At 40.2% G+C, this 25,994-nt stretch overlaps 1 protein-coding gene across 5 annotated transcripts in view; it reads right to left on the reverse strand.

Moving 5' to 3' along the window:
* Nucleotides 1-340: 340 nt before the first annotated feature.
* Nucleotides 341-25,994, reverse strand: part of CA5B (carbonic anhydrase 5B) — a 31,628-nt gene continuing 5,974 nt past the window's right edge. For 3 of the 5 annotated variants that reach the window (XM_038757448.1, XM_038757450.1, XM_038757449.1), the window contains exons 2-8: nucleotides 19,625-19,825; nucleotides 15,291-15,488; nucleotides 8,696-8,814; nucleotides 5,726-5,821; nucleotides 4,503-4,565; nucleotides 2,287-2,442; nucleotides 341-1,124 (exon numbers count right to left, since the gene is read on the reverse strand). In XM_038757448.1, the coding sequence (XP_038613376.1) occupies nucleotides 945-1,124; nucleotides 2,287-2,442; nucleotides 4,503-4,565; nucleotides 5,726-5,821; nucleotides 8,696-8,814; nucleotides 15,291-15,488; nucleotides 19,625-19,760 (948 nt within the window). In that variant the 5' untranslated portion in view covers nucleotides 19,761-19,825 and the 3' untranslated portion in view covers nucleotides 341-944. Of the gene's footprint in view, nucleotides 1,125-2,286; nucleotides 2,443-4,502; nucleotides 4,566-5,725; nucleotides 5,822-8,695; nucleotides 8,815-12,309; nucleotides 12,566-15,290; nucleotides 15,489-19,624; nucleotides 19,826-21,601; nucleotides 21,741-25,994 lie in introns of those variants that run through there. The other 2 variants (XM_038757447.1, XM_038757451.1) reach the window with 2 other exon arrangements.

The raw sequence follows: 25,994 nt of genomic DNA on the forward strand, positions 1-25,994 counted from the left end.
GCCCTTTGTGGGCAGGGATTGTCTGTTGCTGAACTGTACTTTCCAAGCGCTTAGTACAGTGCTCTGCACATAGTAAGCGCTCAATAAATACGATTGAATGAATGAATGAATGATGTACACATTGGATATTTTTGAGTGCTCATGGTGCATGATGCTATACAGGGTGTTCTATTTAAAACACAGATTTAAATTAGTAAACATATTACTGTTCCGTCTGGCTACAGAACATCTTTTTCACCAGAGGGCCCAGTGAATATTCTGTAGCTGATGAGCAATATTAAGTGACCTCCAGACATTAAGGGAATTAACTGTAGAACTGACATGAATTCACCAACTATAATCACTTTTCTAAAGCATTTTATTAGAAATAAATGAGCTTGATTATTTGATCTATAATAGTCTGCTCCTTTTAAATAAGAATTTTCCCCATAATTAAATGTTCAAATATTTTCTAGCTCTCCGTATAAACTTATTTTTAAGACTTAAAAACAACCTTGCTTATAATCACTCTCATATGTTATTTTAAAGAAATCTTTTCCATACATTTGCCAGAACCACAGTCACCTTTATATGCTGATTTGGGGGATTCTTTATCTTCCCCTCTCTTTGAACAGATGTTTTTTAACATCTCTGGAATAGTTTCTAAAACCCAAGCAAGCTAGCTTCCAAAGGTGCTTCTCTACACCACATCTTGAATGTTTTACGAAGTTCCCTATGAATATTGCTCCTAAAACATGGAATGCATAGCAAGAAGTAATAGCAGGAATTTAAGACTCGAGTTACCTTGTAAATATTTTCCTCTTAGAGATGAGGAACTCTAAAGAAAAACCCAAATCCGTTAAAAATAATATTACCCACCTGCTTGGGCTGCTCTAAATGTTTTAAAAAGAAAGCTAAAATAGTAAACTATTTATGGGATGAGCAACTGCCCCTGTGTCCCTGCTTTATGGAATAACTTGCTGTGTCTGTTCCTTGGTTCGTTTTTGAATATGCAAGATATAGTCGTGCTGGAAGGAAGAACGGACAGTTCGGTTCATAAGTGGCTGAAGTGGACGGAAGTTGTCGACCATCTTCTTTTCTTTCTCCCCAGCTGAAGTGAAGAGCAGCATCCGAAATTCCTCAAGCTGGGAATAAAAGCACGGATAATGATTTCCAACACAACAGACTTTCCTAGAGGTCAATGGCTGTAACTGAGACTAGAACAGAAGACGGTGTGACATTACTCCCGACCATTAGACTGTGAGCTCATCGGGGACAGGGAATGGGTCCCATTTTTGTTTTGCACTTTTCAAGCCTTTAGTACAGCAGGTTGCACCCAACGGATGTTCAAAAAGTGTTACTATTTCTATTACTATCACCACTCCCACCTCCCACTTCTCACACTTGCAAATAACAGAAAGCTTTGGCCCTGTCATGCTCTTGCAGGCCCAGAGGCTGTGGAAAACATGCTCCGGAATCTGATGAATCAATAGAAACATCCCTCCACCCACCTCTTGCAGTCTCTGCCCCAAACGCTCCATACGGGAAGCCTGATAAGCAGAAAAGCACAACGATGGTTGTTTCCAGCAAAATCACTGTGTTTGGGTACCTGCCAGCCTACTCGCAACTCCCAGTGGCGCTAACCATCATTATGTGCCTAGTCAAGTAAGGACCAAGCATCCTGATGCTGGGAATTTATAAAGAGTTGCCCTCTGGTTCAAAGATGATGCTGGGGAGGGGACCACATAGTCCGTGGAGGTTGGGCCAGAAATGAAACAGTGACTTCAACAGACCTTTCTTAATTACAATCATGTCTAGAATCTTTGCAGTTGCCTCCTGAAAAACATATTGGCAAGGTCGGTGGGAGACCTGGGGGTGGTTGCAGTGGCCACTGGGACTACAGTAATGAGCTGGAAGTGGTGAAACTGAATCCTGAAGAATTGGAACTGGAGTCTTAGCTCACGTCTGATAAGGAGTCACCCTGGATCTGCTCTCTTCACCTCAAAGGGACTCCGTAGCCCTGGCTCGGGCATAGGGACGGCCAGGAAGAAGAGGTTGGGACACTGGGATTAAGCAAGGATCAGCACCAACAAAGGCCCGGTGAGGGAGAGTCGGGAACAAAGGACTCTGTGACAAGGAAATACTAATGCTAGAGAGGGTGAGGAGAAACCCGGTGAAGCTTTGGGAAGGGGACAGGATAATTGTGAATCAGAAGCTACATAGATTTTTGGCCCAAGTTTTCCCCCTTTGGTCCTGGAAAGCTTGGAACACAACATTTCTTAAGGGAATAAAAAGCGAAAAGCCTACCTGGTTATGATCAACCTCTATGGGCTTTTTCTTAATGATCCAAGTGACAGACTCTGAAAGCGGGGGAGTGGTCAGCGATCCCGAGTAGGTCCAAAAATCTGGGCAGGATGGCATTAGGCAGGAAGGATCAAATTGGCCAAATTCAATGAGTGTGTCCTGATGAAAAGAGTTAAGCATCAAAAAACAATTTCTTCCTTAAAAAATACAGCTACTTATAGTTCAAAGGAAGCAAAATACGGCACTGTTTAGTTTAACAGCCTTCCAAGGGGTTAAAATAAATAGAGCGTCTTTAGAGTTAGAATGAGAAAATACACACAGCACTTAGAGCCTTGTGGGGAAAGGCTTGGGCCGTGCTCTCACCCTAAACCTGGGTGTCTCTGAGCATATCGGGGTGGGGATTGAGAGAAGGGAAGGGTAGATTCCCTTCATCTTCCCTGGCTACCTCACCTACCCATTCTGGATCGCCTGTTCTGGCTGGTGGGAAACTCAACTCATCTAAGCGGTTGGAGAGACCTGATGGTTCCTCTGAAGGACTCTTAGCCCTGACACAACTCAGGATCCCCCTCTAGACTGTGAGCTCATTGTCGGCAGGGAATGTGTCTGTTTATTGTTATACTGTATTCTCCCAAATGCTTATTATAGTGCTTTCCGCACTGTAAGCGCTCGATGAATGAAGTCTCGAGGACAGACTGGAACTGGGAGTCGGAAGGTTATGGTTCTAAACTCCTCACGGGTACTGACCTGCTGTGTGACCTCAGGTAAATCGCTTAACCCGCCTGTGTCTCAGTGTCCTCATCTGTAAAATGGGAATCATAATATATCTGCCTACCTCAGAGGGATGTTGTGAGGATCAAGTGAGATAAGTATTTTAAAACCACTTGGCAAATTCTCAATGGCTCAGTGATGCGATGCATGACTTAAAAGGACATTATGTTTAAAATGTGAAAATGAGATGTCATTCCCCTGTACTTGAACAAAGTGGGAGAGTTTTCTGCATTCTTGAAAACAAAATCTGCAGATCCTGAATGTCCTGAACAGAAAGAAAAATACCGGTAACCTGATGCCTTTAAAACTCCTTAAGAAAGACTTCTGTTTCAAGAACTAATATAAATGGCTTTTGGGCATTAAAATAAATGGTATACTGTGTAATTTAAAAATTATCAATAATTAAAGTAGAAGAGCTGAGCCACTGCTTGAGGGAAGCTACAAGCCAACTGGATTATTGAATTCAATAAAAGGGAGAGCAGCTGTCAGAAAGAAAGCCCGCACACTACAATGTGGAGCCAAAGAATAAAAGTTTAGATGACAGCATAATGTAGTATACTGCAGCTGCATCTAATACCAACCTTCCAGACTGGCTCAGGGACATCAATTGGGTCATGATCCATAAAATATCGCAAAGAGACCGTCCTCCAATATATCAAACCATTCAAATGAATACTCAAGGATAAACACACAAAAAGGCATAAAAGCCATTAATTTTGCCCCACCCAAAATGGCATTTGTTATGCACTTATTATGTGCCAACCACTTAATCAGGCCCCATATGGGGCTCACAATCTGAGTACGAAGGAGGACAGGCATTGAGGCACAGAGAAGTTAAGTCTCAACTTATGCATCAAAGTCACACACCAAACAAATGGCGGAGCTTATATTAGAACCCAGGTCTTCTGATTCCCAGGCCTTTGCTCTTTCCACTAGATGATGGTGATTCACTGTCAACCAAGAGGCCTGCAGCTTCTAATATGGGATTGGAGTAAGAAATGAGACATAAATATGAAATGGGATACATCTTGGAGCAAAGGTGTACCAAATCTTCTAGGAATAAAACTCTTGAGTTCCATCCCTCCGCTATTTCTTCCTTGTTAAAGTGCGTTCTTTGGCTCAGCCCAAAGAGATAAAAGACAGCAGAATTTACAATAGAAAGGCCTTTTCCTCTGAACATTCATTCAAATCTATAATTAACTCATTGAAGTGAGGGAGTGGGTTTCTATTGGTCAACTATCAACAATACTTTAAAAACATTGTTTCTTAAAAGCTAATTTCATTTTGACATAATATTTAGCTCTTTTGCAGCAATCAATTACAGAATCAAGCTCCTTTAAATGTGATTAAGTTTAGAAACAGATTGCAAGCATTGCTTTATCACCTTGACCTTTGGGCAAATTACTGTATAGTTAAAAAAATTTCAAGTCCTTTTAGATGAAAAATATTACCTTATGTTTAATGGCAGGCAAAGCATCGACCAATTTCTGTAATTCCTTATGATGTGTTCCTAACTGGAAGAAGAAGAAGACGTATTTTAAAAGTGTCAACAGGAGACATCCCCTAAATAAACACTCAATCAGCAATTTGACAAAATCTAAGAAAAATCAAGATTTCCGGAGTACTCTAGAAACAAACCACATCTGGAGCTGAACGGCTAATCATAATATACTAGGGATAAGCGCTTGAAAGACAACTGTATTCAATGCGGGACAGGATAGGGAATGTCTCAGCTCTTCTCCCTGAGGTCATTGGGGGAATATAGCCAAACCACAGGAAGAAAAAGCCCATAGTGGTTGATCACAACCAGACAGGCCTGTCACTTTTTATTCTAATCTTAAGAAATGGCGCGTTCCAAAGGTGTCCACTGCATATACAACACAGACACACACACACCCACACACCCCGCCAGGGAGGAAACAAGTACCATCAGGTAGAGACTATGACTCCACATAGGAGGATGCACCATTTGTCAAATGAGTTCACGCCAAGGAATGCACATCCTCTTGGCCATCATCCCCGCCATCCAGATAAACGGAGAGCCAGAAATAATCAGAAGGCAACTATTCCCTGCCGGAGGTCGGGCCTCCAATTGGATTGACTGCAGAGGTGCCAGACTGTTGAGAGCTAAGCCGGCGTCCATCTAGGTTCACGGGGCCTCCACAGGCAGAAGAGACATCATGAGGGTGATTATCCCTAAATAAATCTGCTTGTGATACTGACTCTGTGTGTCCATGATCCCACTGTTGGGTAGGGACCGTCTCTATATGTTGCCGACTTGTACTTCCCAAGCGCTTAGTACAGTGTTCTGCACACAGTAAGCACTCAATAAATACAACTGAATGAATGAATGAATGTCTCTATCACACCTGGATCCTCAAAACAGCCCATTTCAGCACATCATTTCAGATTAGTGGGACTGGAGGAAGAGTAAAAGGGGTGAATGCTCCCAGGTCCCATGGCACTAGGGATGGGGAAACTACCAGTGACAAGGATTCGTCCTGCCCAAGACGTGGAAGCTCTCTTGGGTTCCCCTCTCGCCGGACTTTACACACCACTCCTAGCCCTCAAATTTGAATGCCAATGTCCACATCCATATCCTGGGTCTCTCCAACAGCCCCTCCTTGGGCTCATCCCACCCCAGAGCCAACACTGCAGACCCAACTGATTTTACCTTCAAAAATACTCCAATCACAGCCAAGCCATTTTCCTCCATTGCAGCATCTTCAAAACTTTCATATTTCACTGCATTCCAGTGCACTAAATGTAGCTAAAATATAATTAGGGGAGCATTAATGCATGAAAGTGGGGAAAATAAGCAAGATAATTAAAATTACTTGATCTTTTTAGATGAGATTTGGGTCTTTGGCTCAGTGAAAAGAGCCCAGGCTTGGGACTCAGTTCATGGGTTCAAATCCCGACTTAACCAATTGTCAGCTGTGTGACTTTGGGCAAGTCACTTAACTTCTCTGGGCCTCAGTTACCTCATCTGTAAAATGGGGATTAAGACTGTGAGCCTCACGTGAGGCAACCTGATCACCTTGTATCCTCCCCAGTGCTTAGAACAGTGCTTGGCACATAGTAAGTGCTTAATAAATGCCATCATTATTATTATTGTTATATTTTTAAATATCAGAGATTCCTAAAATGAACCCAACAGGAAAAGTGAACTTGAATACGGTGGTAGGTCAAATAAAAGAAAATCAGGAATCAAAATTTTTTGAAAGCGTGAAGGATTTATATGGGGGAATAATGAAAAGAAACAGACATATAGTAGATCGCTTTAGCAAACGTTGCCTCCGTGGTGGTGAGGTGCACTGCACTTGTCAATCATCATCATCAATCGTATTTATTCAGAGCTTACTATGTGCAGAGCACTGTACTAAGCGCTTGGGTAGTACAAATTGGCAACATATGTCAATTTTCATACTGTTACTCTGGAGACACCACTTATTCAGTCTACATATGCTTGAGAAGTGTTTGATATGTGGAAATGGCAGAGTCTATTTAAGTCAGAGAAAAAGACCTTCCAGGAGGAATGAGATGAGCATATAACATGTGGGTTAATCTCTGTGGGGTTACTTTGGTCGACAATTCAAAGCTACTGGAGTCCACACTTTCCTCTCCTTTCCAAGTTGCTCAGGTTGCTCAGCCCCTTACAGTGTTCTCACTAGCCAAAACAAAATTCCTGTTTTTTTCTTCTAAATGAAAAGTTCAGTGACTTGGCAAGTCATTTAACTTTTCTGTGCCTCTGTTTCCTCTTCTGCAAAATGGGGATTCAATACCTGTTCTTCCCCATACGTAGACTGTGAGCCCCATGTGGGCCAGGGACCAGTGTCCAACCTGTTTTCCTTGTATCTTCCCTAGTGGTTAGTACAGTGCTTGGCAGAAAGTAAGAGCTTAACAAATACCAGGATTATTATTACCATTGTTATGATCTTGGGAAAAAAATCTCCATGTTGGCTGCTTCACCACAAATTTTCTGCTTCCTACTGCTCCTTTTCTCATTTCCTCTCCCGTCAACCCCTGACTGCTCAAGTACAGCCCAGGGGAACAGAGAGGAAAAGTTACCTGTTAATTTGCCAGCTGGCTCCACCAGAGACAGAATTTTATTACCTGTGGGGATGATGTCCCAGGAGGAGGAAACCACACCTTAGATTACACCAGGACAGGACTGTGGGTTGTGAATGCATCTAAGCCAAGGGGATGCTATGACTGAGATGAATGCAAGTGGGTGGGTTCTGCTTATTTTTGATTTTGGTTTGTTAGGCTCATCTGACTAACTACAATTGCTCTCAAGCATGCCTGTACATGTATACAGCAGAATGTAATCTCCTGTATAGGGTATAGAGACATAGGGTATATGTATAGAGACATAGGGTATATGTCTCTATATGTCTCTATATGTCTCTATAGGGTATATGTATAGAGACATAGGGTATATGTCTCTGGCTTCTGTTGCGCTTGCCCACACGCTTAGTCCAGTGCGCTGACCCCAGCGGGCTGTCGATTACCACCATCATCATCATCATCATCAATCGTATTTATTGAGCGCTTACTGTGTGCAGAGCACTGTACTAAGCACTTGGGAAGTCAAATTGGCAACATATAGAGACAGTCCCTACCCAACAGTGGGCTCACAGTCTAAAAGGGGGAGACAGAGAACAAAACCAAACATACTAACAAAATAAAATAAATAGAATAGATATGTACAAGTAAAATAAATAGAGTAATAAATGTACAAAATAAATATGTACAAAGTCATGCTGCATCATCACTACTTCTACATTGTGCCCACGCACCCCTACAATCCCTGGCCATCTGACAGAATAAGTTTCGTTTCACTGGCAATCTAAGCCACTATTTGTCGAGTGCTGCCTCTCTGTATCTAATGTGGGTCGCATCCCTGAAGGCCTGCTCCAGGTTCTAATTTGTTGGTAGAATAAATTTCGTTTCACTGGCAATCTAAGCCAATATTTGTTGAGTGCTGCCTCTCTGTAGCTAATGTGGGTCGCATCCCTGAAGGCCTGCTCCAGGTTCTAATTTGTGGTTGGAGCAGTAGATCACGGCGGGACTCACTCTGGGCCACAGTTGTGATTCAGTTTTATGACCACACTAACCAAAGAATTTGTTTGAAATTCATGTGGCTACTGAATTCAATTAGAGCCTGTATTATCTCTATAAGTCCCCAGCATTGACTCTGGGGAGAAATGTGGCTGGAGGTACAAGAAAATAGAAGTCAGAATGAAAACTGGGCATTATTTTATTTAAAAAAGAAATCTTTAAAATTCTTCCTATTTGTGCTTTTACTTTATCCCTGCTCTTTGAGTCTTCTTTAAAATGTGATTTTCTTTGCCCACAGGTTGACAATTTAGGAAGAACTCATTTTTGTCTGTTTTATCTTTGCTATTGGTCTGTTTACTTAGTCTGTTTCACCTTCTACATCTCTAAAATAAGATATATACATATATTTACATATATACATTTCCACATATCTTATAGTAATCCTATGAGGAAGAAACGCCTGGTTAACAGTAATCACACTCATCAATATGGCTCTTTGCTAGATTTCAATTTTAGACTTTTTAAAAATGACTGTATTCATGTATCTATGTCTTTCATCTTAAACAGTTTTTCTGCATACCTCTGCTGGGTAACATTTACTGTCCACAGTGTGTTCTGAACCCCAGTCATTTATTGCTCCCCAGTGAAAGTGGAATTGCTTTAGTCTGTAGTTGCCTTCCAGCGGACCTCCAGTAATTACTGCAACAACAATAAAAACAATCTGTTAGTCACTCATTCGGGAAAGCTGGGGCTAGGATTTAAATTGATGGTGAGGGCTGTTTCAAAGCAGTCCCCATTTAAAGTCATGCTGCATTAAATAAAACTGCTTTAAATGAATCACTTTTTTTTAACCTCAATCTCTCTGAGCTAGTGATACGACTGAGCTAATGTGCATTAAAGGCACCCCCTGACTTTTAGTAATTGGCTGAAATTAGCCACCATCAAAGATAAAAGCCAGAGTAACTCTTTTCCTCATATTTTTAAAAGCAAACCGGGTGGGACAATGACAACTCTTGTGGATATCCAACACCCAGATTTATTACTCTATTTATTTTACTTGTACATATTCATTATTTAATTTATTTTGTTAATGATGTGCTTCTAGCTTTATTTCTATTTGCTCTGACGACTTGACAACCGTCCACATGTTTTGTTGTGTTGTCTGTCTCCCCCTTCTAGACTGTGAGGCCGTTGTTGGGTAGGGACCGTCTCTTTATGTTGCCAACTTGTACTTCCCAAGCGCTTAGTGCACAGTAAGCACTCAATAAATACAATTGAATGAATGAATGTATCATCACGTGTGTTACACTGGGCATGCCATGGAACACGATGATATCATATATGCCATTTTGTAGAAGTACACCTAGTTGGACCAAGAGTGTTTCTATGGAGGTACAGGCATAACCTTGCAACTCCAACCACTCCCTGCCACCCTGGGCTCCAGATGACTTGTATTTCTCTCCCAGGCCGTATGAATCCAGGTGCCAAATCCGAGTCATAGAACATGATGGCAGGAGGGAAATGATGATGTACAATTACAGAGAAGGGACAGACCAGGCTAGAAAACTGGATGACTGGCCATCCTACTTCCAACTTGGATAACATTCACCATCGGTGGGATCATCATCGTTTAAGTGCATTTTCCTAGAGAGAAAATGAAACATTTTCTTCTCAACACTTGCTTTGAAATTTAATTCATTCATTCAATCATATTTATTGAGCACTTACTCTGTGCAGAGCACTTCACTAGGTGCTTGGGAAGTACAATTCAGCAACAGAGACAATGTCCGCCCACAACGGGCTCACAGTCTAGAAGACTAATTGAAATTTAATATGAAGCCTCCCTTCTTCCCTTCCAAAAAAAAGAAAAAAAATGTGGCATCTCACAGACAGTTGTAGACAAAACTATACCTCATCTTAAGTTAGTTGGTTGCGTATGCTTAGGAAAGGTCTGGACCAACAGGAATGTTATAGGTTGGAACTGAGATGTTTATGGAGAACTGCATACTAAGTACCTAACAACAGAGAACACTCTAGTTCTAGCGCAATGCCATTGATCAATGACTTTCATGTGCACTAAATTAATAGAGTTAATGAACTATCTAATTAATTTCACCGAGTTTTGAAGAAAGAGGTCAGCCACACTCTAAAATGGATGAAAAAGAAATGCAGCGCAGAGTATAACTGGTAGACTTGACTGATTCAGGAGGGGGACGTTCCCAGGATAAGAGAAAAATGATGCTTTTATTTCTTCCTTTTTATGTCTTTTTAGCCAGACCTTTCAGCCTGGATAGTGGCATGTTCAGTAATGAGTAGCATAACTGAACATAAATGCCAATTCAAAGAAGTTTTTTCTTCTCCGTACTTACTTTCAAAAGGTAAACTTAAGTGATCCACTTTTTCCAGAGGGGAAGGAAAGTGCTTCCACAAATTAAAAACCCTTCATTTTCTAGTATATACAAGGTAAGAGTCATCTGTAACAGACAAGTGTGGGGAGCTAAGTTTGGCCCCTACCAAGGCTAGCTGGGATCAATCTCCATGAGTTACAGATAGCGTATCATCTTTACTTGAGGAAAAGGACTGGATGAGAGTAGGCCCTGTAAGGTTCTTAAATGTTGAAGACCCATTCAGTCAATTAACCAATAGCCATGCGTGTGAAAAAGACATACATTTGAAGTAAAGTTCAGCTGATCAGATCACTCTTGTGCTTTGTCTGCACAGCCCAGTTGAAATGGAAAAGCGAACAATCAGCCAATAATTAGGATGAAATCATGTAACCAATTTGGATCATTCAAGCCAAAAACCTTCTTTTCCCCTTAATAGCTTTTCCCATATACTAGATATTTGTCTAATCTTTCTGTTTCAGTTTGCTGAAGGACTCATGTGTTCCCAGACTCACAAAATGTATTTACATCTCCAGGTGGGACAGCAGACCCGATGTTTGCTCTAGGCCATACAGACGAGAAGTGCAGTAAAAAAAAAATAAGATTTCAATAGCATATCTGTTGACTTTATATAGGAAGTAGCGTGGTTTGGTGGATAGAGCACACACCTGGAAGCCAAGTGTCTGCTTTGTGACCCTGAACAGGTTGCTGACCTTCTCTGACTCAGTTGCTTCATTTGTAAATGGGGATTAAGAGCTGCACAAGGGTCAGGGACTGTGGCCAACCTGATCAACCTGTCCGTACCTCAGTGCTTAGAACAGTGCTTGGCACACAGTACTACTAATAATAATGATGATAATAATAATTTGTTAAGCGCTTACTAGGTGCCAAGCACTGTTCTAAACGCTGGGGTAGAGACAAGGTAATCAGGTGGTGCACATGGGGCACACAGTCTTAATCCCCATTTTACAGATGAGGTAACTGAGGCACAGAGAAGTTAAGTAAGCACTTAACAAGTATGATAATTGTTATTATCATTATGTGCATTTCATGTGATTAGCACTCTGGGATCTGCAGATGTTCAGGAAATCTGCCTGAAGAATTTCACCAAAATTCTAGGTTAATAGATGTTTAGATAAAAATACAATACACAGAAAGAAAAAAATGAGAGGGACATGAATGAAATCTACAAAATCATGAAAAATCATTATTCACCAAACCCTAAAGCATCAGAATTGGGGGCATCTAGTGAAGACTGAAGTTCATAGATTCAATAAAAAGGATATAAAAAGAGGGTTGAAAGTATGAGGAATTCATTATCCTAAGAAATTCTGCAGGTAGAAAATACCAATATGTTCAAGAATGGCTTGGAAAAATTCAGTGGGCCATAATGGGCTGTCTGTAGGGAAAAGTTAAAGATGTTATAAAATATCCCTAGCCAGGCAGTAGATCTCACGGCTTCTGAGGACTTTTTGTTGCCACATTTGGAGACAGAATACTGTCCTGGAATGACTAGATGTTAGCTAGACTCAATGTGGACTTAGGTAATGGTAAGGGTATATAGACAAAGGCACTGAGCAATGATCAGAAATAGAGCATCTCTCCTTGAATCTAAGCTTTAACCAGAGCCAAGGAAGTCCATGTGACAACAGCTCAGGTGATGCAAGTGGTAGCTGAGCCACAAACCAATAATATTTACCTGTGAACACGTGGATAGGATTGCTTTTACATATTGGTCTTTTCTATCTATAAACTCAGATATATAGTTCCCATATGATTCTATGTATAATATGCATACAGAATTACATACCTTCCTCAAACTCTTTTCTTGTGAGATTTTTTCCCCAAAATTCCTGGTGGAAAAATAAGCTGTGATACTTCCTAGTCTTCCATTTTGTTGTTTTAGGGTATTTATGTTCCATTAGCTCCTTACATTCTGGGATGTTTTTCTTATTAAAAGTGTCCTTAATTTCTTCAAAAATGTACCCATTTTCCAACTGCTGTATTTTATTTTGAGGCAGCATTTCTTTCCTTCTAAATAGTGTTTTCTTTTACTGCTGAATGGCATAAGCATGAAGAAAAGAAGAAATATTAACAGGAAGCAGAGGAGGTAAAAACTGAAAAGTGGAAGGAGAGAGAGAAAGATTAGGCTCTTTGAAGATTAGTTAAGGTATCATCATCATCATCATCAATCGTATTTATTGAGTGCTTACTATGTGCAGAGCACTGTACTTGGAAGGTATGACTTCCAAGGAGTGAAATCTTAGTAAACTTGGTAAGGACCATTAAAACAGGTCAGTCACATGCCAATTAATGATGTTCTGTAATTATCTCATATGGCTCTAGCCTAGAAATTAAAAGTGCTTCACAGTTAAAAAAATGAACAAATGACTTTGTTCTTTTAACACTATAGTATATTACTAATAACGGTGTGAATTCGGAAATAGAAGAATGGAAGGTATGACTTCCAAGGAGTGAAATCTTAGTAAACTTGGTAAGGACCATTAAAACAGGTCAGTCACATGCCAATTAATGATGTTCTGTAATTATCTCATATGGCTCTAGCCTAGAAATTAAAAGTGCTTCACAGTTAAAAAAATGAACAAATGACTTTGTTCTTTTAACACTATAGTATATTACTAATAACGGTGTGAATTCGGAAATAGAAGAATCATTGACAACTCTGAATTCAAGAGCATTACAGGAAAGCTGTTGGAAAAGACTAACTCCTATTACTATTTCACTATTACTATTAGCTATTACTATTACTATTAGCTGAACTAAATGCTTGAAAGTGCATTAAGAATTACTGCTAAAGGTTTAGCAAAAATAATTTTCAACATTTTAAAAGGTGATTTAGCATGTCAACCCTTGGATAAGGCTGCAATTTAAACTAGAGTGATATAAATTATGTTCTATTAAAACGACACACCTAGAAGGGGCATTTGGAAAAAAAAAAAGGAATTTCAGACTCAACACTGTAAGTTCCTTGTGGGCAGGGAAAATGTCTACAACTCTGTTATATAGTACTCTCCCAAGCACTTAGTAAAGTGCTCTGTACATAGTGCTAAATACATATGATTGATTGACTGATACAGAAGCCCAGAGTAAAGTTATGTGTGAGAAATATCATACTTTAAAAAGCAAAAATCTAAAAAAAGACAGAACTTTACAGTCAAGCAGTTTTAAAAGAATTTGCTTGCAATGAGAAAGAAGAAAGGCAAGACTGCAAGAAAAAGCCAAATGCCTGCTTTCTAATCCCAGTACTAGCCTTAATTCAGAAATTGGAAGTACTCCAGTTTATCGTATTTTAAGGAAATGATGATTTGGTCAAGTCTGGAATACAGCAATTCCTTTCAGAAGCATCATTCCTTCGTTAGAGCTCATGGCTGTTGATGTTATTAGAATGACTAACATACGAGGAACCCAGTTAGTTTCCCAGAAAAAAGGAATGGCTCAAAGAAGAGTGTAGTCGTGTAAACTTGTCCATACATTCCCAGCAATTTTAAGGAGGTGACATGAAGTGTTCCTTAAGCAACACTGTAGTGATCACTGAGGGATGGATCATAACTTGCAGGTTGTCATTCAGTTGGAATTACAGTTGGAATTTTTAGGTTGTGATATTTCAAATTTAAACTTGGCTAAGCTTTTCAGAACAATTGCAAAACAATTTAGACTCATTTCACACCCAGGTAGGCTGGAGGGAAGAGAACAATTATAAAACACTCTAACGGATGAACCTGTAAGGTGTTTGAATGATTTTTTTTTCAAATAACACCATTTAGCTTAATGATGCAATCAAATCACAAGTCCTAATTTCCCAATTTATTACCCAAATCTAACTAGCTATTGAAGAACAACCACCATGCGTAAAGGAAAAAGGCTTCTTTTTGATTTCCAGTGTTCTGAACTCACAGTTGCAATGGACAATATATTAGCAGTAACATATTTAAGGAAAATATTGAAGAACACATTTACTCTATAAAATCCCAATTTGATGAAATTCCCACAGGCATTACAATCACTTTAGTGTACTAGAACTTCATTAAAATGAAATCAGACTAGTTAATACAAGCATTTTTAAAATTGCCTATGTTCTAAATGTTCTATGTTTTAAATTGCCTGGGTTCTAAGTGTCTTAATGAGACACTTAATCAGGCTCTAGTAGAAAGAGCATGGGTCTGGCAATCAGAGGACCTGGATTCTAATCCTGGCTCCGCTACTTGTCTGCTGGGTGATCTTGGAAAAGTCACTTCAGTTCTCAGTGCTTCAGTTACCTCATCTCTAAAATGGGGATTAAGACTGTAACCCCCATGTGGGACAGGGACTGTGACCAACTGGATTAATTTGTATACATCCCAGCGTTTAGTACAGTGCCTGGCATGTAGTAGGCATTTACAAAAAAAAAAAAAAAAGAGGTGAAAAATCAGAGACAAAGCACGTGGTGTAGGGGCATGGCTTCCAGGTTCACTCTCAGCTGTGGGTGACGAGAGGTGAGTTTTAAGGAATGGAACTTGTTCTGGATGTAATAACTCCTCCACAGAGCCTGCCTTGAGGGAATGTGATGTGATGTCAAAAGAAACAGCTTTGTGTTTGCATCCGGCTTCTGGCGAAACGTGACCTATGACGTAAGTTTTTCTTAACACAAGGTAGGCAGGGATGTAGCCCCATGCTAAATGGAGAACTAACTGCTTACATTATAACAGGATTTAAATATGCACTGATTATATACAATATTAGTTATGATATGATCTGAATTCTTCAGGGCTGGACATAATTCTAGCCTCTTACCTGATTTATCTGAGGAATCTTCAAATTCCACTAGGAAAGAATATCCATTATTCCAGATGTGAAGACATGTAGTTGGGTCATAACAGATTTGTAAGGGTTTCAGGCATGGATCATACACACTGTCTCTCCACTGGATATTAATTGGTGACTGTCGATCTCCTCCGGGAACCAAGTCTGGCCTCTCCCAGAGTGGATGAACTAAGAGAAAAGTACACGTATCATTAACTCTCAATTATACATTAATCGATTAGTTAATTCATTCATTCAATCGTATTTATTGAGCGCTTCCTGTGTGCAGAGCACTGTACTAAGCGCTTGGGAAGTACAAGTTGGCAACATACAGAGACGGTCGCTACCCAACAAAGGGCTCACAGTCTAGAAGGGGGAGACAGACAACAAAACAAACCATGTAGACAGGTGTCAAAAGTATCCATCAGATACTTTTGAACTCATCAGCAGCAATCCTGTCTTCCTCCTTGCTGCACTTTAGCATAAGCACTCTGCAGTGCTTGGAGTCGTGAGTCCTATTCAATTCTGTCTCTGCCTCGAAAGAGGCATTCCAAAACAACTAACTAAAGGATAGGCCGGTGTGTTCCTGTCTGTTGCAGACTCCTGCTTTTCACAGCTGAGATTTTGGTTCCTTGGGTCCTTAAAAAATATTTTCTGTCCTTCTTGTAAGGCCCAACAAACTTCAGCTTATGTAGGGCAGCTGAATAGCCATCTAGCTGTTACCCAGGTTCCTCAGGGTTTATGTCCTGTGACCACCTTTAGCTTTGAACCTGGAAAGCAAGTGAAATCACAGAGTAAATGGAGATCATCTATCGGGTCACCCCTTGGGCCAAAAACGATCTGTGCTTGGAAGATAAAAGCATGTTTTTTTGTTCAATTTGTGCTGAAATTTTAAGTAGATTTGATAGGTCAGGACTTTCAAAAATATCTTTTTATTTAAACCACCTGAGAAGAGAGATATTCTAAACTCACAAGGATACCAAAAAGTCCAACTTCCAGCCAAAACATCCCTAGCAGCTCACCTAGGGTCAGGTTCAGACGGTAAGCAAATGAGGCAGAGACTCTGGCTGCAATGTCAAAGACCGTGATGGCCTGGCAGGAGAGAAGAAGGGATGCACTGTGGCGGATAAAAATATGAAAACCCCCAGTCACCCTCTGCTCAAAGCAGAATCTGGCAGGAGAAGGCAATGTTTTTGGAGAAAAGGGCAAAGGGAAGTCAGGAATTTTCCAGGAGAAATGCTCTACAGATAGGCTTTTGAAAAGTGTCATATATAGTATCATCAGATCAGGCTGAATGTGTAAGCTCTTTGTGGTCAAGGATCGCATCTACCAACTCTGTTGTATTGTACTTTCCCAAGCACTTAGTACAGTGCTCTGCACAAAATAAGTGCTCAGTAAAGACCATGGATTGAAAACATATTGATGTGAAACAAAAAAGGAGGGGTGACAAAACTTCCCTGCCTCAAGGTGGGCAAATATCTGAGCCCACCCACATTTAACAAAATGTCTCCCACTCTACTCTCTCGCCTCTTCTCCATCCCTCGTGGCCACAAATAGGGATCTTTTGGTCCACATCTATCACCTCCAGTTTCCGTTCACTTCTTGTATGTACCAATCCTTCCAGCCTCTTCCAGTCTGGCTATTTCACTGTTTATCAACCACCCACAAGCCTTCTAACCAAAACTAATTGAAACAAACTTTAGTCTTTATTTTCTCCTGCCATTCACCCATACAGACCAAGAAACATATGAAACACAGCAGTGATTTAATATGGTGAATTCTCCTCTTTACTCTGTGTTGGTGAGGGGAAATTAAGACTGAATTCAGGAAAATGTATACTTTTCCATTAATTCATTGCTTTGGGGAGTAGCTGGAAGAGACTGTAAACTGTAAACTCACTGTGGGCAGACAATGTGTCTACTTATATACTTTATACTTCACTCTCTCAAGCGCTTAGTACAGTGCTCTGCACAGTAGCGCTCAGTAAATGCAGTTGATTGATTGATTCAGGGGGTGTATTGATAAATGGATACTATGCAATTTACAGGTGCCATAATGAATTTTTCAAGAATGCTGATTTGGGGCAAAAAATAATTCCTGTTGACCACTGATTCAGAAACTCTGGGTTTCTACGGGTTTCTACACAAAGCCAAACTTCAGCTGCTGGTAGTTGCTAAAGATTGATTTTTTAAAGTACTTCTACACTTGATTTTCTTACTTTTTTCTATTCCTTGAAACTGAGGATACATACATATTTTTTAAAAATGCACCCTCATATTCAAAGAACAGAAAGGAATTTAAGGTAAGATGTCAAACATATCAGTATCAAAGGTTGCCACCTTTTCACTGGTTAGAAGGACTGTTATCAGTCTATTGTTTCTGATGTTTATCTTAAGGTTCCCAAAACAAACAAACCTGAAAATACTGAGTCTATTTTGGGACTGCCATAGTCCTTTCAGAAAACATTTCAAAACTAAACTTCTTAATACCACAGTTCTCACTCTGTCACCCACTATTTATTTGTTGAGCTAAAAAAGCAGTAGAGTTAAACAATTGCAGCAATTACTCCCAAACTACATCTCTAAAGTTTATCATTCAAGTTAATGAGAGATCCCGACCCTGTTATTTACCCTGAAAAGGGATGACTCTCTCCTTTTCCTAGAACAGAGAGATCATTGAAATTAAAAAAAAAATCAGCACAGTGTAATAGTGCGGTTTTAAGTCGGTGAGTTTTTGTGATTAGATTTGACATATCCGCCCCAGCGCTTAGAACAGTGCTTGGCACATAGTAAGCGCTTAAAAATACCATCATTATTGATCTATGGCATCTGTGTAACTAACTTCTTTGTTCCTTTGCCTTAGTCCTTTTTAATTTGGGGCTCTAGTTGTAGTGGATCATAAGGTTCTTGAGCTACTAATTCTACTTTACTCTTCCAACCCCTTAGTCCAGGAGTCTGCACAAAGAAGGCACTCAGTAAATACTACTGAATGACTGACTGGTAAGTAGACTAAGTTTCATTCTCTGAGGGTCATCATGGAAAATTAAGAGCCTTCTTCAGCACGTAGGGGCTGTTGCAAAGCTTTTCTTCAGAGCTACCCCAAGGCAGAAAAAGCCAACATCCAATCAATCGTATTTGAGTGCTTACTGTGCGCAGAGCACTATACTAAGTACTTAAAAGTGCTCTACTGGCTCTGCACGCCAATGATGGGCCTTGACGGACAACCGGGGCTTAGCTGAGGGTAGGCGCAGGTGGTTGCAGAGCAGTCTTCCACAGTGGCTCTTCCTCTAGGGTGGTCATTCAGCTGGCACCGGTCACCTTTATGTCTGACACTTGTATCGTAAAATTGTCATGTTCAGGGAACGTGCCTGTTAACTCTGTTGTACTCTCCCAAGCGTGCGCCCTGCACACAGTAAGTGCTCAATACATACCACTGATTGAAGCACCCAACTTCCTTCCATCATTACTCCAGCAACAGAGCACCGCATTTGATAAATCAACAGCAAGCTCTTATCCCTCTTTTTCCCCCACAGTAAAAAGGACCAATTGTCCCATCTTGAACCTCTCCCTGAGGTTCAGGGTCAATCAGCTTCTTTCTTCCAGTTAAAAACTGAAGGAAAGTCTGTAGCAAACGATTCTTGATGTTCCCTGTTTAAAGCCTTAGACCACAGAGTGCACTTTCTAAAATAAACCATTGGGGATGGGATGTGGGCATGTCCGGAGGAGCCGCACCCTGTTAACGGAAATTTCTTCTGAGTCATACCAGGCTGCTTTTCATAGCAACGCTACTTTTTGGAGAAACAAATGAACAACAGAAAAAGATGCTTTAACCAACTGAATTGAGCATGACAAATGAATTCCAAACAATGCTCATTTTTGGTGCTACAGGCATATCAATTTAACATTTGAATCGTACAGCAAAAACATGCATGCCCTAATCATGTTTATAAGATCAAAGTTGAAAGGGCTTGGCATTTGTGACCCATAACTGACCAGAAGCCGAAAGGATGAAGAAAATCACCAGATCAAGTCAGGCTTAAAACCAGAGTAGATTACATCATAAAATTCAAAGAGCAGGTTCCCACAAAGACCCATATAACTTGATCAATACATTTGTTTTTAATACCATAGAGATCAGTTTCAAAGAAAACACGATTCATAACCATCTGGTCACGTAAATTATGTTATGGTACCTCTGATAAACATGAAAGACAAATAAAGAGACAGGACATGATTTTTTTTCTGAGCCCCAAACCATTATTATTGCCATTGCCATCTCTCACGCAAGTCAGCAATTAGATCTTAGTGAAAGTAAAATATACTCACGGGCCCGATTCCTGGTTTTATACGTGCAGGTATATAAACTGCATGGTCTTGCTGGCACAGATTGCTGTCTCCCTATATTTCTCCACAACAGCTGGCGGGGAAGTGCCAGGCTGATGATCCTGTTCATCACTACCATTTTTCATATGATGCCTCTATCAGTCCAACAGCCAAAAAAGCTTTCAAGGATCTGAAAACCTAGAACTGCAAAAGGAAGGGAGAGAGGAAAAGCTGTGAAGAGCAGAGATTTTTGATAAACAAGAAACATCTGACTAGTTTGTGCCAGGCTGTTGCTAGTGCATACACCTTCAAGGCCCTGCTGAGAGCTCACCTCCTCCAGGAGGCCTTCCCAGACTGAGCCCCTTCCTTCCTCTCCCCCTCGTCCCCCTCTCCATCCCCCCATCTTACCTCCTTCCCTTCCCCACAGCACCTGTATATATGTATATATGGTTGTACATATTTATTACTCTATTTATTTATTTATTTTACTTGTACATTTCTATCCTATTTATTTTATTTTGTTGGTATGTTTGGTTCTGTTCTCTGTCTCCCCCTTTTAGACTGTGAGCCCACTGTTGGGTAGGGACTGTCTCTATGTGTTGCCAATTTGTACTTCCCAAGCGCTTAGTACAGTGCTCTGCACATAGTAGTAAGCACTCAATAAATACCTTTCTTGGGGGAGGCGAAAAGAGCACCCAAAAGAAAAGTTAATATTTAATCTCGCCCTGATTTAAAATTTAATTTTTTAAGGCTGTCAGGAGGCGGGACTATCTGATTACGGCTTCTGTATATGCTTGGTCTCACTTTCTAATGATGAAAACATTGAGGTTGCAGAGAAAAAAAACTTTGTCACCTAAGCGGAAGCCTTTTTCTTTTCATATATATTGCAGACATTTCAAAACGTTTTTTTTTTTCTCCATTTCTCTTTTAAAAACCCTAAAGCCTTGTACTGATGGACTAAATTTGGTGTTTGCTTACAGGGATGGGCCTTGATTGAAGCATAAAAATAATCCTGCCCTGGGGATATTATTGAAAAAAATGTGTATGACATATTACAAAAAATGGTTCTGCTGAGATACATTTATGAGTTCCACATACAAAACGGTACTCTTGGTAATTGTAGTTTATACATGGAGAAATAGGCATTCGTATTGAAGACAATGTGGCTGAGATTGTATCCACAGGGGTGTGTCTGAAGGTGAGATTGTATCCACAGGGGTGTGTCACACTGACTATCTCTTGCTCACTTATACAATGTGCCCAGGAAAATGTGACAGGATCCTAACATGATAATGCGTATCCTCAGCAATCTGAAGATTTCTGAATCAAACAATTCTGTTATATAACCTATTATGTAGAAACTGAATTTTAGGATTTTTTCCCAATACTGTGTTTCGCTTTTTTAAAAAAATGTACACCCATTATCCTTAACACAACTCTGCTTTTTACTACATTTTAGTTATTATTAGGTACAACAAAATAGATGGTGATATTTATAAAATACGACTAAATCCCTCTTCAAGTTTACTGAAGACACTCCATGTGGCTCTTATTTTTTCCTCAGTTCAATATTTATACCCCGCTGCCACAGAACACACAGTTTTTTAAATCAAAATACATTTATTATGATTTTACCTCCAGCCCTGACCTCTCACCCTCATTCCAAGTCTGGCTTTTTTTTTCTGCTCAGGGAACCCTGCTGTGGGCAGAGATTGTCTCTCTTAATTGCTGAATTGTACTTTCCAAGCACTTAGTACAGTGCTCTGCACATAGTAATACGACTGAATTAATGAATCTCCATTTGGATATCCCGTTCTTACCTTAAATTAAACACAATAGTCAATCAATAGTATTTATTGAGCAGCAATAGTGTTTAGGGCACTGTATTAAGCATTTGCGACGGAGCTCATTGTTTGCTACCTTCCCAATGTATGGATCCCACTCCCCAACTTATTCATCCCCAATAAAAGTACCATTTACCTGCCTAAAATCCACGCCACTTCTTTCAAAGTAGGCAGTTGTCAATATATATGTATATTTGCTTTATGGGCAATCTGTATGGTACAATGTATTCTTAAATACACATCCGTTTCTTTTTCTATAGGAAAGCACCATATCTCTGTTAATGGGAGAAACAAGAAACAGAGTAAATCAAAGGAAACAGCAAGAAAATCATCTAGACTATGAGGATTTCAAGGGCTCCTGCCATATTGACTACCAGCTCCCACTGCCATGCACTTTCCACTAGGCCTCTCTATCTCTGACCTTTCTTTCACGCTCTTCTGTGAACAAATAACATCCCTCTATCTTTGCAACCAGTTATGTCCCTCAACCCTTTCATGCTACCGTGACCACAGCTGCTTGACTCCAAGTGGGATGGGGGTTCCCAGTGGGCTGGGTCAATGACCTGCGCACAAAAGGGGAAAGGATATAAAAAGACAGGGAAGGCGGCAGTGTCCGATAGAATGAAAGAGAAATACAAATAAAGATAAATAAAATTTTTTAAAAAGGGTACACAAAAGGAGAGACAAAGATAGAAATCTCCAAGAATGAGACTGAGATAGAGGGATGTAGAGACTGAAATCCAAAAAAAATCAATGGTGTTTGCTGAGTGCTTCCCTGGGGCAGAGCATAATGTACTTGGTAGAAATGATGCCAGCCCTCAATCAATCAATCAATCAATCGTATTTATTGAGCGCTTACTGTGTGCAGAGCACTGTACTAAGCGCTTGGGAAGTACAAGTTCAAGTACAAGCCCTCAAGGAGCTTATAGTCTAATGGGAGGAAATGGAGAGAAAGAGTCCCATAATCACCCACACTCCATCACATTCATTCCCCCACCCAACTTTTCTTGTGTGAAGAAAGGGTAGGGAATGAAAAGAGATGCAGCTATGCCACCATGGTTTGCTTAGAGTTACCACCTCGGAGTGTCAAGTGACTCTATGCTGGATGGCAATCCTTAGGACAAGGGGAAACTAGAGCTCCATGGAACTTGTGGTGGCTGCTAGTGTCATTTGCCTCCTCCTGCATCACCCTGAACTGGCTCCTCACTGCCACCACCAGTACAGCTCAAAGTGAGACTTCTGTGGGCTCCATGATTCTTCTGTTAGGTAGCAAGACCAGGGAGCAAAATCAGACAATGTGAGACCTCTGGTCAAGGTAATTTGGCTACGCACTAAAGCCCAACTACAGGAGCTTCCCTCAACAAGGCAGACTAGGATGCTGAATGAAAATACCTCCACCGCAACCAGTACAACTTTCACATACAGATGCCCGCTTGCTCCCATTCTCTCTGTCAAGGGTTTTTTAATGGCTCATGAAGGCATCCAGGGAAAGTCATGGTGAAGTGCAATGAGCTTTGCACTCCAGAGGTTTGGTTGCTGGCTAGCCAGAAGGGCTCAGTCTCTCCCAGATTCTCCCAATCCGAAGAACTCCCGGATGGCCGAATTGGTTTTAAGGACCCATCGGGGCTACTTTGCTCAACAGTCAGGCTTTCCCTGGATTTTTATACTTCCCACCATCTCCATAAACCAAAAAATCAACGTGTATTACTTTCCCATTAATAGAAATGATTTACTTTGCCAGCCCTAATGATATTGTATTAATTCCTATCAATGACATCTATTAAGTACTATGTCGGAACACTGCACTAAGCGCTTGGGAGAGTATACTGCAACACAGTTGGCAGGCACGTTCCCTACCCACAATGGACACACAAACTCCAACACCCCATTCTCATTAGCGTGCAAGAAATGTGACCTTAGTAGTTGTCTTTCAGTAGCTACAGATGGACAACACAACGTTGAGAATTATTTAGTTGATCATCTCTTGAAAAATGGTGCATGGCCATGTAGACCCTGTTTTAGGCCTTTCCAGCTCTAGGATTCTAAAAGCCTTGTTACCTTCACACTTAATCAGGTCACCAGATACTCAACAGGGTGCCTAAAAATGTTGGCCTTCCTTACCTACAAAATCATAGCCTCGAGTCCCTAGAGGATGGGGACCTTTATAGTCTCTCTGTCCTGTGCTCAAAAATGCATATGGCTGTCCACTAGTCACTAGCAATAACATAATAGTCTAGCTAAGAGATTTGAGGTGCAGCCAGGGACTGCCACTTCAGACTGGAAATTTAGGCCAAACTAATGGCTAATGGGAGTGAACTGGGACTGAAGTCTCTTTCACAATCGCTACCCATGGTTCAGTGTTATTCCAACGTGTGTCATGAATCTTGGGCAGGAGCCCATATCCTGGTTTTCGGCTCCAAGATTAAACCAGTCTTTTCCACATATTCTTCCTTCTGCCACTGTGAAAGAAGAGTTATTATGACGCTTTAGGCAACTGCCTTTACGCTGTTTTAGCCATTGCACCGCAGCGGATTCACATTTACGTCAAACTTAAGACACTGAACCTTTTGTGGGACAGGGATTGCATCTAACCTGATTATCTTGTATCTATTTCAGCACTTAAAATTGTGCTTGACATATAGTAAGCACTTAAAAATGATAATTATTCAATTACAATATTAAAATTAAATTATTTTAATGTGGGGTTGATGATAGTAAAGGAAAATGATTAAACTACTTGCATGAAGCCTGTCAATTTTTTTCAAAAACCAAAAACTTCTCTTAGGAAAAAAAAAGAGGAGGATGGGAGGAGATAAAGAAAATTCTGAGAATAAAAGCCTGTTATTTTCTAACCCTGATACTTGTATTTTTTTTTTTTTTTGGAAAAACATTAGAGCACTGAAGAGGAAAAGAAATTAAGTCTTCAGGATCACTGGGGAGAAGGATAACAGTAAATGAGAGAGAAAAATGTCAGTCTTGCTACTAATGTAAAAGTTATGTCATGCTCTTCTTCAACGACTTTAGGACTTTTCCTGAGCAATCCATTTGTATCTTGCAGGTTCTCGGTCCCGAGTTCATCCATCATTCCTGGCAGGAGACTGCATCACCCTCATCAGCATTCTAATGCCTGGTCATATAAAATATTTTAATTCCTTGAAATTACGTGAATTATCTAATATTCCTCCTGCTTTAGAGGGGCACCAAAAACACAGTAAAAATAAACATTTTTTTTGGAAAAACTGTACTCATTCTTCCTCCTGATTCAGAAGATTGCATCTATTTTTCTTTTTAAATGCTCCGATATGCTCCTCAGAACATTAAATGCACTAAATTGGACACTGTCATTCAGTCCATTTATCATATTTATTCTATGTTTATGGGGTGCAGAGCACTGTACTAACCACTTGGGAAAGTACAATATAACAATATAACAGACACAATCCCTGCCCAAGTTTACACTCTAGAGTGCAACTCCTTAACCACCTATCTATTTGCAAGTGATCTGGACTTGATAATATTTGCAGGAAGTAGGCCTAACTTTAAACATACACAATGTCATTATAGTCTCAGACTTAAGTACACTGGCAAAACTATGCAAAACTACCTTGAAACACCCCTAGGTGTCTAGATAATTTTACATATTAACATTTTCAAATCACATTATTTCCCTGAAATATAACTAACTCCGAGTACTGTTATTCTGTTTCTATCTGTCAATCAAGCAATGGTATTTCTGGAGTACTTACTGTGTTCAGTGCTTTATATCCACTGAAAGTTCTCAAATGATTCCTGGGAGCGTTAACGCTACTCCCTATCTCCCTAGTGAGCAGCTTATTACTAGGAACTTGAGTCTTGAGTCATTATTTTTACAGACACAATATGGAATTCAAGATGGTACCTCATTGGGTCTGCCACCCTTAAATACCTGTCATCAACTGTTCAACAATGACAATGTTGGAAACACAACAAACATAAAATCACTATGTTTTCAAAAGTTTGATTTCTCCAATTATTGTAATTTTTCACTACACTGCAAGCTCCTTCTGGCAGGGAATGTATCCACCAACCGTTACACTGTACTCTCCCAAGTGCTCAGTACAGTGCTCTGCACTCACTAAATACTACTGATTTATCACTCTTTTGAAGAATAATGCCTGATAATTCTTTTTTCATAATTTCAGATCCATTTTCTTATGGTAAAATACTTTTCCCAATTCCCTGACCTTACTTCACACGGAATCCTCTATCCAAAATGCCCTTTAGTAATATTTCAGCATGAAAAAAGAACCAAATATTTCTCAAAAACAATCCAAACAGCCAAATTTCCTGTAACACAAAATGACCTAGTTCTAAATATCCACAATCAAATCCTATTTAGAAATCAGTTCAAAATGGGTTTAGTGGCTTCATCAAAATCCCACAAAACCTGGCATCAAACTGCACTATTGAAACTTTCTGTTCAGCAGAGTCACAGGACAGGATTAGGAGGGGTGTTGCGGAGAAACGTTGAAATGCAATGGATACATTAT

This window comes from Tachyglossus aculeatus, chromosome 15, assembly GCF_015852505.1.
Source record: "Tachyglossus aculeatus isolate mTacAcu1 chromosome 15, mTacAcu1.pri, whole genome shotgun sequence".
In the NCBI taxonomy this organism is placed as follows: Eukaryota; Metazoa; Chordata; class Mammalia; order Monotremata; family Tachyglossidae; genus Tachyglossus; species Tachyglossus aculeatus.